Genomic DNA, 13,887 nt, shown 5'->3' on the forward strand with positions numbered 1-13,887 from the left:
TTAAATTTTTTTTTTATTGTGGTAAAATATACATAAAATTTACCATTTTAACCATTTTCTTAAGGTTTTTAGCATAGCTTTTTAGCCTCCATCCCGTGTAACTTCAACATTTGACTAACATCTTGAGGACAGAACTGTGAAGGAGGCTCCTCAGGTCTCCAGTTCTGTCGCCGCAGCCTTGGGAGACCCCCAGTGGTTCTGTCAGGCTCTCCCCTTCCTGGAAGTGACCCTCTGGTTGGTGAGGCCTGGATTTCTCAGCCTCCTTCCCCAGGGAAATACCGTTAGCAGAATTCAGCTCACCTGTTGGAGTCTTCGGTCTCTCTCTCTCTCTCTCTCTCTCTCTCTCACCTTAGTATCTCCAGCCATTGTTGCTTCAGCAGCTCTCTAGGGCATTTAGAGATGATCTTTAATCTCTCCCACCTGGAAAGCTGAATACCCTTCTCTAATTTAGAGGCTTTCCCTAGCGTGCCCTCCTCTCTCTCTTTGTAAGAATTGCTGACTGAGGTTTGTTAGGATCACTAGAAATCCATATCACCCTTATTTTGAGACCACTTTTTTCCTCCCAAATATCTTATTGAAATAGATCGATGGTCTGTATGGCCAGGCCACTCAAGGTGGCTGTTCTCTTGCTCTTTGTGCATCCCCTGCTCGACCAGTGCCTGCTTCACCTACACTCTGCTCACACGAACGTGCTTGCTCTCTGCCCCAGCTAGCGACTGTTCTAGTCCTTAGGCCAGACGGCTCCACCTGCTAGTTTATTAAAGGGAAACATCTGCCCTTGTGATGGTTGTTAACCTGAGGGCCTGGGAGGGACCTGCCCCAGCTGCTAGTTTCCCTGGTAACTGATGAGCCAATCTGAGGTCAATTCCCCCTATAAATGGTAGCCTCTTCCCCCCAAGTAGTGAGCTAGTTGCCATGGCCTGCCTACCCGCATGGTGGGGTGGAGTGTCGCTCCAGGACCCTTTGTTTTGGACATGTAAGATCCCCCTGTCCAATAAGTCACTGATGTTTCTGTCTCCGGGCTCTTTCTTCAGTCTCGAGACTGGGCAACTACAAGGCTTGCAGCCCAACAATTGGTGAGCCAGCCAAGAGGCTGAGGAAACTCCCGTGAGCCCTGAGATGTGGGGAAATAAGGACGGGGAATGGAACATTGCCGGGGCAATCCCAAGGTGGCTGGCCCCCAGCATCTGGGGCCCTGTGGTAGCTGACTACCATGAGAGATGTCTTCCTCTTCCGTTATATTGATATCCTGTTAACCTCGGAGTCTCCTTCCAGTTTAAAGGTAGCAGCCCCGTGCTCGTGGCTCATCTGACTGCAGGGTGATGGCTGGTGAATACAGACAAGATGCAAGGACCTGGATTCACTATCAAATAATTGGGTGTTATCTGGTCAGGTAAGATAAGCATACCCCTGACCCACCACTCCTAAACAATTACAGACACCAGCTTTAGGGATGTTAACTCAGGGACAGGCTTAGGAATTGAATGTGGCCGGTTACCCAGAAGGGTTTGGTGGGGGTCTGAGGCAGCGGCAAAATAATGAAAGGGTACTCTTGGGCTTCTGGTCCCAGCTGTGGAAGGGGGCAGAGCAACGATACCGTGTGATGGAACAACAGCTCTGTGCTGCCGACAATGCGTTACAGCAGGTGGAGGACATTACAAAAGGCCTACCTGAGTCATCGAGCAACACAACAAAAACCCACTATCTGGGGTCTAGAACAGCTGTGTACGACATATGGGACCCCACCATGGACATCGATAGTGACCAAGGAACCCACTTTACCAGCCACGAAGTTCAGGAATGAGCTGATTAAGAATGATGTACACTGGCATTTCCTTATTACCCCACTGCTGCTGGGCTATGAACGGACTACTGAACAATTGAGATGGGAAACCGGCTCTCTCAACATGTGACACATCCCAGGAGCAACTGTCCCAGTGCCTACACCATGTTAACCCAGAAGCAACTAGTCAACACAAGCCGAGTTCACCTGTTGGCCACTGAAGGACCGTTGCCAGCTATTGGTCAGGACAGTAACTTACTTTTGCCCTTGCCACAGGGTCTATCCCCAGGAACACGTTATAAAATGGCCCTGGGACTGGCAGGTAAGTCCCTGGTGGTTTGCTTTTCCCACCCCATGAGGAATAGGATTCGAAAGGGGCTTATAGATTTCACCTGTCTTCTACCCAGCCCCACCTAAGACTGCTAAAACAATCCAGGCCCCCTACTGGAGAAAGGCACCATTGTATTAGCCTGTGGTCAGTTGTTATACCACCTCTCCAGCATTCGGCACCGGCTCTGAGGACTGAGGGTGGGCAAGCAGTATAGCACTGCAGGCCAGGACATGGGGGCAGACGTGGCGGCAGAGGTAGTGTTCTCTCAGAATGCTGTTACTGCTTGTATTTTGCTTAATGGTCATGACCTTCCCTGTATGGTGCCTGTTAAAACATCTTACATTTTGTCCCTAGTCTGAATGGAGGGAATCTGTCTGTGGACTGGGCAACAGTGGTGGCCTCACTGCGAAATGAGTTTGATTGCTGGAACTACAGCAGGATGCAGTTGTTGTCCTCTGGGATTCCATGAAAATTTGACCTGATGAGCTGCCTGGCTCTAAAGTTTGCCCACCTCCTGGACTCCTGACACTCTTTAGCTTCTGTTCTCTGTATTGCATTTGCGGTATTCGGTTGCAGGGCACCACTATGTACCTGACCCCAGGGGTATCTCGGAAGAGGGGTGAACCAAGATTGTAAGGGTCGTGCAGGGTATGTGGGGTGGGGTGTATGGCCAGGCCACTCAAGGTGGCTGTTCTCTTGCTCTTCGTACATCCCCTGCTCGACCAGTGCCTGCTTCACCTACACTCTGCTCACACGAACGTGCTTGGCCTCTGCCCCAGCTAGTGATTGTTCTAGTCTTTAGGCCAGAACGGCTCCAGCTGCTAATTTATTAAAGGGAAACATCTGCCCTGGAGATGGTTGTTACCCTGAGGGGCTGGGAGGGACCTGCCCCAGCTGCTAGTTTCCCTGGTAACTGATGAGCCAACCTGCGGTCATTTCCCCCTTTAAATGGCAGCCTCCTTCTCCCCTGACTAGCAAAGATTGTTGCCATGGCCTGCCTGTTGTCTGTCCTACACGGTAGGGTGACCCCTTGTTTCGGGCGTCCAACAAATCGTCTCTGTCCCTGCCTTGGGGCTCTTTCTTCAGTCTCGAGGCTGGGCAACTACAAGGCTTGCAGGCCTGCGGGGTGCAGCCCAAAATGGTCTAAGGTTGGTCTGAGTTTCATCTCTTATTAGTTCCTGCCAACCTTTGGAAATGTTAAAGAACACTGAAAGGGTCCAGAGTCAGCATGAATGAATGATTATCTGAGTGAATAAATAGAAGGATCAGTACAAAAGAAAACCTCTTGGACAAACCTTCAACTGGATAATGGGCCTCCCTGAATTTGAGTGGAGAGTAACATACACGAGGGAAATGCCTTAGAAAGAGTACTAGAGGCCAACTGTTACTGCCCTATAATCTGGCCTATGATTTCATAAACTGGTTTGTTGGGCAAATGTCCACTATGTAACTGTTGCTGGATTCTTTAATGTGTGAAAGTTCACTTCAGAATTAGAGATGAATGTACTCCTATTTAATAGTTTTACAATTATAAATGATGTGTAAAACAAGGGTCTCTTCCCATTTCCAGTGCGAGACCCCATCCAATTGATCGTTATGTCCCTTGTTACCACTGAATTGGTTATCAGCTCACTGAGGAGAAACTGTCATATTCATCTTTGTATCCTCCCTCAGCTGCCACAGTTCTGGTAACAATCATTCAATTGCTTAAATTTCTTTCCGATTCCTACTGCCACCTTCTTGGCCCAAATGTTCTTCATGCTTGGAATATTACTAAATTTCTTTATTGCACACCTGATTCTATGCTTGACTACCCCCTGCCCACCACCCCCCAAAACCCTCATTTTATGTATTATATATTGCTGCCTGATGATTATATATAAATTAATACGTTACTACCCAACTCAGTATTTTCAGTCAGGGGATGTTTGAAAGCTTATCATGCTGCTATTTAGTTTTCCCCGTTGTCTTAAGCAATATTTCTTAGATTTGACTCATACCAATAATCTGAGAACTTAAAAAAAAAAAAAAAAAACTCAAGTTACACCTGAATCAAAATTCCCACACAAGGAGCTCAAGAATCTCTATTTATCAAGCATCCGGGCAACTTTTATGATTAAGTACTTGTGGTTATTGTACTGGCAGCATTAGTATCACATGTGAAAAAGTAAATTTGGGGCCCCTTCTCACTTTGGGGTCCAGCAATCTGATTTAATAAGTCTTCCAGGTGATTCTGATGTACACTAAAGTTCAAATACCATTGAACTAGCCTGTAACAATGACTTAGGGCAGTGGTTCTCAGATTTGGCTGCACACTACAATCATCTAAGGAACTTTTAAAAACAAAAACAACAAGACTGATACCTAGACCTTACCTCCAGATATTCTAACTGAATTGGGGCGCAGCAAGCATTTGACTAATATATCATCATGGATGCTGAGGCTGATGTAACCTACCACCTATAACTCATCTCAGAATTTTGTATTTATCTAGCCTTACTGATTGGATTTATATGGTGACAAGTTTGAATTCTTAACATAAATGTGTGCATTTAAGATATTGAGGTTCTATGTAGACAAATTTAATTTGAATAAAGGGATCTGCTACTAATGGTTTGAAAACCACAAGCCTACAGACTCAAGTCCAAACCCTTCAGTCTTGCCTTTAAAACACGAGTTTATTGTCTCTCTTACTAATGCCGCATAGCCCTACTCTCTAGCTTGGCCAAAAAGTTTGTTCGGGTTTTTCTGTAGCAGCTTATGAACGAACTTCTTGGCCAACCCAATATACCTGTAGGAAGTATGCTTCCTAGCACCTAGGAAGGGGAAAGAGCACCAGACTGAGGTCCCAGACTACAGTTTAGTTCCAGCCTGTTGGACCTTGGCAAGTCACTCTCTTTTGGCTTGTTTCCTCATTACGAAGGGAGGGGCCAGCGACAAATGATGTCTAGCAGTCCTTCTGACTTCGTGTTTTAGCATTTCCACATTCAGGTTCATTTCCAACTTAGACTGTATTGTCCCTTCTTCTGTAGGATAAGTCATCCAAAGGCACAGTTCAAGATCTAATTATCCTTAGCATTTCTTTGGCACTCAGTCCTAGCTTCTTTGACCTCTTAGGCATCTTTGTGTGTTTATGTCTGGTCTCCCACTGGGTAACAGAGTTCACATATCTCTTTGTATCCCTAAATGCCCAGTATAAAAGTCCATGTTTGTTATTTTTCTCAGGACCATGAATTATGGCCGCTGCCATTTGTTTTAATCCAACAATAGCTATGTTGAAAGCTTGTTTTTGCTGAGCGAGCTCTCATGACTGTACCAAAGGTTTCCAACTTATATCCTACTTATCCTACAAATTTTTTTATGACAGTCCTATTCAGCCCCTAGTTTCCATGATTATATTCTCCAAAAATGGCTCTCTTGTGGCCTCTGCTGGTTTGACAGCAGACCACTGCTTCACTGATTCCTTAAATGCACACTGAAGGATTCAAGTGTAAGGTCACTTCAGCTTCCCAAGGCAGCATTCTAACAGCATCCGCTCAGCAGAGAGAAAGATTCTGAGATGTCTCTTAAACTGCTAGGCTTGCTGAAAACAGACAGTGGTAAAACCTGAGAGATTTTTAAATGCTTATTTCTGAAGTGGCATTTTTCAAAATTAAACTCATGCTTGTTAAGATGTTGGGAATAAGTGAATTAAGATTCTTAGGTGTGTTCTTTAAAAGCGTGCCCCTTTGGAATAAACTTGTCAAAATTTGCCTGATTCTGATACTTGTATTATACCTGGCAAAGATAAAAGTGCTTGATAAAGGTTTAAGTAAATGTACTAGTGTTATTTGGTTTTACGTAACACTATTCCTTTTTGACAACTAAATTAAAGACGATCTAGGCAAGAATCTTTTCAGAGTTATTTGTTTTAGAGGGCCTAAGAATGTTCTCTGTAAGTTTTTAAATACATATGCTAGATGCAATTTAAATCAAGTTACTAATATGTTAAGCTGCCTTTCCAGTTGGACTTTGGGAAATTTTTCACTACGTGAGAGGTGTTAAGAATATTCTTCTGCTTCATTTGTTCTTTTCTCAAGGTAGCATGTTGTATCTTCTATATACATTTGGATACCTATGATTAACTCATTCAAACTGCTGCCTCTGACAACCTTACATTTCAAATGGTTTAATCGGGATGCCTGTCAAAGGCAGGAAAGGTGTTAATCCAGTGTGAAGTGCTGACATCGAGGTTCCGCATGCTTTCAAAGTTTAAATCACAGGTCTTCAACTTTAAAAAGCTCACAGGCAACCTGAAACTATATGTAACTACATACAGTGATTGATACATATTGATCAATCAATTGATTGATACATACATATCTGTATGAAAATACTGTCTAACAAACATATATAATGCTTTACAAATGAAGAAGCCCTTTCATATAATTATCTTAAATCACAAACTGCAGTTCTGTGTTTTAAATGCATCTGTCTGACTCAAGTGTTTTTAAAAAGTGTCTATTACATTACTTCATTTAAAGGTAGAGCTGGTCAACAGCAGATGAAGAGACCTCAGTTTACCCAACCTCACAGGCTTACTGAGGAAAAATGAAAAATGCTGGCTAAAGGTTTGGATTTCTGTCAAGCCACTATCAGGTAGACAATCTCTTGTGTCTGCTTAGGCTACCTTTTTAAAAAAACAGATCACTGGAGATATACAGCTCTTACTGCACATCCTGTGGTGCCCTGTTCCAATCCAGGTGTCTCTCAGTGACTAGTCTGGCCATTGAGACACAGGGAAAGTTACTGGGAGGGGCCTTCTGGAAAACTTTTTAAAGAAGGACAAAAACAAATGACATGTGCCTTTTTCTTTTCCCTTCTACCTGCCTGGAACATGGACATGATTCCAGAGGTGGCATAACTATTTAATGGTCACAAGGATGAAGGCCACATACAAAATATGAAAGAGCAGAAAGCTAGAAGAAATCTGGGTTTACGAGGGCATGGACCAGCTCTGGACTGCCCATCTCCAGACATTCTAATGTGAGAAAAAGAAAACTAGTCATTTGTTGTTTAATCTTTTTTGGATCTATTTTTTTGCAGCTTAGTGTTAAGCTGATACATAAATTCACAAGATTATTTGAAGATTAAAAGAGAAAAATCTATGTGAAGAGTGTAACACGGTTTCTGGAATATACTAAGTGACCAACGAATGGCTATTATTTGGGGGAGATTAGTTGACTGCCAGCAGAGAACAAAAAATCAAACATAGGATAAACAATTTGGGAAGGGAAGAAAAGTGCTGAATAGAAGCTATGATAGGTCCATTAAAAAAAAAAAAATTAAGAATCACATTCAGAGCCAAACAATGTACAAAGAGGGTCTAACATAAAAGTAGATACTAAATATAAGTGATTTATTTTCCAGTCCCCTCTGTGAAAACATAAAACTGATGTCATTTATTCATGAAAACCTTGATCAATGAGGAAGACGAGACTAAACAGATTTTTAAAAACTCTGAGAAGTAAAGGTTATATCTATAAGGTAATTTAGATTTTCGTGAGGCATTGCATTCAGTGTGTCATGTACTCCTGCTTATGTAATACTGTCAAGATCTGGATTAAAGGAATACACAAGACACTGATAAAATGCCACTAGAAAAGGTGACACAGGTGCGGTCAGTCATCTTGATGACTCAGACACTAGGTTCTGGAGGAGTAAAAAGTTGCTAAATACAGAAATCTATTTTGTTCACAAATTGGAAGTTCATAACATTAGTCAATCCAGAGAAATACAACTAACTGAATTTGAACATGTGGGTGGAGAAGAACTCAAATTCAGTTTGAAAACTGCACTAGGAATAACAAGTATGATGAAAAGAAAACATGTGAAGAGCTGGAATAGTATGATCAGAGGATGTTAATTTATAGTACGTGGCAAAGGAATGAAAGTTGATATTTGTAGTCATCTTGAAAGGAATTCACTACCGAGTAGTACTTCATTTCAAGTCAGTGAAAGAAAGAAGCTGGAAAGTTAAAAGGATTATTAAAATTTAGCCTTTTAAAAGACGTGAATGCCAGACATTGGAATGACCTACATAAGAGCAACTTGGTTAACAGAATAAAAATCTATGTTAACATGAAGTCACTGCTGAATGTGAATACCAAGGGAAGATGGAGTAAAATATCTGAAAGGCAACAAATCAGACTACAACTATCATATTTTCAAAATTGTAATTAGGTATTACCAAATAAAGTAATAAACAACTTTTAACTTAGAGTGCAAAATAAAAGCACCTTATTATTTTAAAGGTGCAAAAGCAAGAAAATACGACATAAACTTATCCATTTTTAAATAGTCGTCTGTGTGATGGGTAAATGCCATTTCAAAACATTTTCAATAGAAAAATGATTTATAAATCAGTTTTCAGAAGATCAAAAAAATCAATGTTTAATACCAACTTTAACTATAAATAAAAAGAATATTGTCATCTCTCCTGTTTTTGCTTCAACATTTATATCTTCTGCTCTTTGCCTTTTGGAGAAAATATTGCATTGTAAGGCTGCCGTCTTTTTGGACGAGGACAAGGATCAAGATCTTCTTTAATGTAACCTTAAAAATAAATCACAAATTTAAAAGACAATATCTGCAACATATTTCAGCATATATCCAGTAAACATGTGTCTCATTTAATGCCTTTTAAGTTCACATGATTTTTCTATTAGCTGGTTGTGTTGATTAATGATTTCACTACTTAGCATCAATTTTCTCATTTATACTAAAAACAATAGCAAACATTTATGAAATGTGCTGTATACATTATCTAGGATAACTCCCACACTCCTCTGCAGCAGCTTCCACTATGCCTATTTCACAGCTGAGCTAATGGAGACACAGGGAAGTTTGATATCTCGCTCAAGTTCCCAAAGCTAGGAAGTAGGAAAGCTGGCGCCCTGCCCAAGATCTAACTCCAAAACCAGAGCACTTAAGCACTTTCCTATTCTGCCTCCCATTGGTTGCAAATGGGGACAAATGGTAAACATGAACTTTTTACTATTATGATAAATTCCAGGTGCTTATCAAAAACTTTTTTCAGTAGCTATTTGATGAGATGACATGTTCCTATATTCTTCAGACTATTCGATTCTCCTAAGGTGTCTCCATTCATGTAGTTTTCAGGGGAGGATTCTGCTCTGCCATACCCCTAGGCCATATTAGGGGTACAAGCACAGGCTCTATCCAGACTGTCTAATTCTATTTGATGACCAAGCAGAGACATCATGTCAAAGAGGACTTGTTAATGGGGAAAGTGGAAGTATGGTAATAGCTGTAAGAGACTCTGCATCTTTCGGAAAACTTACCACTAAATATCTGGAGCTTTAAAGCTGCATATGTTCTCAAATTACATTAAATGTAAGTGCTGTATTTGAAGGGGCTAGTTGCATGTCAACAGGCTCCCAAACAAACAAAAGTCCTTTTTACTCAAATATGTTTTATAAATAATTAGCATTCTGGATAGTGAGGTTTTAACATCTAAAATTCAGAGTAGTCTCTTTAAAAAAAAAAAAAAAGATGCTTTTCAACAATATAACTTTGCTGCCAACTTTTGTAAAGTTATGAAAAGTCATTTTGATGACTGGATAAAACAAATTACTTTCTGAAATCTGAATGAAAGAGGAGAATAATGCATACAACAATCCCATTAAAGTGCTTATAAACAATCTATGATTCCAGTGAAGTTATTTGAAGAGTTGAAAGTTAAGCCTTTATCTTTACAAAATTGTATTTATGTCACAAAACTGGCACCCAACTTACAGCAGAAGGTAGAGAACCGTGGAGAAAAAGTTTAGTGTTTAGACTCGGGTATACACAGTATTTAAAAAAAAGAAGTTCCAAAATGTTACAATCTGTATTCTCACCTCTTTCCATACAAGTCTGAGTGGAAGGAAAACCAACTTCCCAGAAATTCTCTGGTGTGTTGGGTGGAATGTAGCGAAATCGGTGTCTTGAGCAGGAAGCCAACTTCTTTTCTCTTTCTTCTGCTGGAAAATCTGCATAATACTGATAATAAAACTGGTGAGTTTTCCACTTAGGAATAATAAATGGAGTGTTATGCTTACTGGTTATAAACTAGAAGCTAAGAAGACTATTATTCAGCATGCTAAGGAAACTGAATTCTCACTGATGATAATATTAGTAAGTAATACTATCTCTAAGTAAATTACTATATAAATTACTAATAATAATTAGTGCTGGTCTGTGAAATGTTTGCTCCATAAAGAAAAGGAGCCTGTATCACAATGTAAAAAAACATACTGCTTCCTGCTTCAGTAAAGTCTTACAAGTAAAAAAAAACATGCCAGCTGAACTTTACAGCGTGCTTAGTGGTACAGCTGATTTATATACTGGTGCTGCAAACTCTTCATCTTTCTCAGACCAGTAACAAAAAGGCCAGGGCCTGCACTCTGAATAGCACATTTCTCAATTGTTATTTGAATATAACGTGTGTTTTGAAGTAATTTTCCTTTCACTACAATTTTTTATAATAAAAATTTAGCTTTGAATGTTGTAGGCTTCACGACTTCCCCCTTTAAACTAGATCTTTCAATTAGGATCAAAGGCATATTACTTTTTGCAAGTGTGATCATAAGGAACCTGAACTTCATGCAAAGAAAGATAAAACTTTTATGTGAAAACTATACCGGTCTTCAAGCTCTAGATCTAAAGAAAATAAAGCAGTAGTGTAAAGTTTAATAGAACACAAATGATAGGATCACATAATCCAGCTAATTCCATTTTACACTTGAGGAACTGAAAATCAAAGTGATAATTCACCAAAGATATCACCTATTAAAAGTGGCAGACTTAGGACTAGAAATTTTTTGAAGTAAAGGGTTTCTAATATATTTTTCTTTTATATAGATTAATTAATTAAAGGTTTTAGAGTATCTCTGAAACTTTTTTTGGGGAGGGTATCTTTTTCTTCATTCTCATTGCCATGAATATAAGCCTTTGTTACCTTAGCCTGGGAACTGCCCTTAGAGAATCATGGTTATCAGTCAGTGTTAGAGAAACATTGCCACCAAATTACAACATATTTGAAAACAACAGTAGGCTAGTGTAGCTGTTAACAGCAGTGAGCAAGCGGAAGAGTGTTAGAAGATAAAGTCAGAGAGGAGGTGGGGTGGGAGTCTGCTGTCCTTGATAAGGGCTTTGATACCATTTCTTAGAGAGGAAGACAACTAAGGATTTTGGGCAGAAGAGTGACATGATTTAACTTTTATTCTAAAAAGATCATTTGGAAAAAAGACCATTCATTGCTGTGTTGAAAGTACGATCAATAGGATTTGCTGATAGATCCATTACTGAGATATGAAAGAAAAAAGGAGGTAACTACAAGATCTCTGGTTTAAACTAGAGAAGAATGGACATATAAAAGGCTCAGAGGTAAGGTTTGAGAATTGGAGATAGAAACTATGTGTTTGCTTTAGGACACGTGAAATTTGAGGTGACTATTAGCCACATGTATGTTGCATATTCCACATGTGGAATAGGCAAAGGGAAAAATTTAGGAACTGTAATTGTAAGCATACAGACAATATTTAAATACATGGGACTGGCACTTTCACTCCTGGTCATGAGGGAGTAACAGGGAACAGAATTACCCTCTACCTTAAAAACTGAAAAAATGGAATAAAATGCATGAAACAGTGTTTTCAGAGACTGGATAACAGCACAAAAAATGATTCCTGAGAGGAGGAAAGCAAATTAACAGTGTTTCCAGCAAAAGAGCTTTATTCTCACTGGTAGTAATAGTTCCACTTAGAACTAAAAACTGGAGGTTTACTTAGTATAGACCATATTCCTTAAGAAATCATGATACATTCGTGTTATGAAAACTCATGATACAGGAGGAGGTTTTGCTTGTATCACCAAACTGCTTTCCAAAATAGTGATCTCAATTTACACTCCCGCTGTTAGTATATGACAGCATTTTTCTCACCAAATGCTTACTGCACTGTAACCTATTCATACATAACTTTAATGTGCTTGGTTATCAAATTCTCTAGCCATAGTTTTTAAAAAGAAAATTTAAAAGGGGAATTATATTGCTGGAAGCAGGTATCCAACAGCTAAAGGATAGCAAGGGAAGAAATAAAAACAGTAAGTTTCAAAAAGACACAGAACCTGCCTAGCACTATTTATTAAGAGGACAATTAGTACAATCTACTTCAAGATATACTATTTAGTCCAAGACACCCAATGTATAAAAGGAAAATACAATTGTGTTTTAAGGATGAAGTAGAGCCTATTCATCACATTTTGTTTAGAAAGGAAAATGTTTGGGGGGGGAAAAAAAAAGAGCTTATGGTTGTACTAGTTATTTAGAAAAAACAATTATGAGTACATCTCATTTCCTCAGAGTGCTGGTGTTTAAGTAAAAAATAAAATAGCCAAGTTTCCAACTAAAATGTCAAAATTTCGCCCAAATAGTATATGTATTAGAGCCTCTGCTGTAACATAACACAAGGTAAAAAAATTAAAAGATATACAAATAAACATAGAAAAGACAAATGGCACAAATGTCTTAAGCTGGAAATAAGAACTACTGCTTAGGCTCCAGATTCACTTAGAGAATCTAAGAGAAATTGAGGGCTTTCGTTTTCATCTATATCTCTCAGGTCCCAGCCAGTATGTATACTCTATGTATTCATTCTGTTATTCCTGGCTCAAACTTGTTTCTAGATACAAATACGGTTTGTATATGTGATTTTAAAATCATGCATATAAAGCCATCTTTACAAAAACCCAAATGACAGTATTTACATTAGTACTTACAATTTCACATTCCTTACATGTGTGTCCAAGCAATTTTCTTCTTTCTTCTTTTTTCCGGACTACCTCAATATGAGGAAAATTTTGTAAGCTAGTCTCTCTGGGGGGAAAATGAATTAAATTTATCTGTTACTATAGAGACCTTTGGTTTAGGTTTTAAATTAGCAAAGGTGAGCATCCAGAGGAGAAATAATCCCAAAACATTCATTCATTTTATTTGAAATGCTTCCCCAGAATGTGAAAAGAAACAAGCATTTCTTCATTCACTCTCCACTAAAATATTAAGTATTTTACATATTACATAGTATTTTACATATCAGGTATTTTTATAGATATTTTTCTCTAACTGAAAAAGATAACTATTACTTCCTATTTTTGCCTCTGGCTGGCTGAAAATAATTATTAGGTTGGGAGGTAAAATATAAAATAACCTAATTATAAAGGAATGCTGTATTATTAAACTCAGGAATTGCTATTCTATAACATAACTGAGAGAATACTGCCTGTTAACTAGGTTTCTAGTACTAAAAACCCATAAATCAGGGCTAACCTACTCCTCCCTAAGGAACAAATTCATTTGTTTGCATGTCATTTACTATTTTCTCCAACAATTTCTTTTGTCGCTTCCGTCTACCTTAAATTCTTCAAAATATTAGGCACAATTATCATTTGTGCTTGTCCTTAAAGACAAAGATTCTATTGTGAACCACTGGAAACCTAGGAGGGGTCAAAGCCACTGAGGTATGGATTGATGAGGTATACAGCTCTTTAGTAAGAAAAAGCAATCAGGAAGCATGGAACATTTCTTTATAATATACTTGCATCCTACTTAAGCCCAATATAGAAAACACCAAATTTACAAGTAAATGAAGACTTATGTAACACCATATACGTTTGTTTATAATAGAAACATCACCAGTGAACTTAAACAGTCTGACTCACAAAAACTGACTTT

General features: G+C 39.0%; 2 protein-coding genes across 15 annotated transcripts in view; one reads left to right on the forward strand and one right to left on the reverse strand.

Moving 5' to 3' along the window:
• Positions 1 to 13,887, forward strand: part of LOC309610562 (uncharacterized protein) — a 651,150-nt gene that overhangs the window by 97,570 nt on the left and 539,693 nt on the right. For 4 of the 9 annotated variants that reach the window (XR_014234007.1, XR_014234008.1, XR_014234013.1 and 1 more), the window contains exon 5: positions 1,276 to 6,438. The exons of the other annotated variants lie outside the window; for them this stretch is intronic. The gene's annotated coding sequence lies outside the window, so the exon portion shown is untranslated. Of the gene's footprint in view, positions 1 to 1,275; positions 6,439 to 13,887 lie in introns of those variants that run through there. 9 annotated transcript variants of the gene reach the window in all.
• RBBP8 (RB binding protein 8, endonuclease) overlaps positions 7,492 to 13,887 on the reverse strand; it is an 82,941-nt gene continuing 76,545 nt past the window's right edge. For 4 of the 6 annotated variants that reach the window (XM_082353538.1, XM_082353536.1, XM_082353539.1 and 1 more), the window contains 3 exons: positions 12,936 to 13,032; positions 10,016 to 10,169; positions 7,492 to 8,708 (listed from right to left, as the gene is read on the reverse strand). In XM_082353538.1, the coding sequence (XP_082209664.1) occupies positions 8,611 to 8,708; positions 10,016 to 10,169; positions 12,936 to 13,032 (349 nt within the window). In that variant the 3' untranslated portion in view covers positions 7,492 to 8,610. The remainder of the gene's footprint in view (positions 8,709 to 10,015; positions 10,170 to 12,935; positions 13,033 to 13,887) is intronic. The other 2 variants (XM_082353537.1, XM_082353541.1) reach the window with 1 other exon arrangement.

The sequence above is a fragment of the Balaenoptera borealis genome (genome assembly GCF_965194805.1).
Source record: "Balaenoptera borealis genome assembly, chromosome: 14".
NCBI lineage: Eukaryota > Metazoa > Chordata > Mammalia > Artiodactyla > Balaenopteridae > Balaenoptera > Balaenoptera borealis.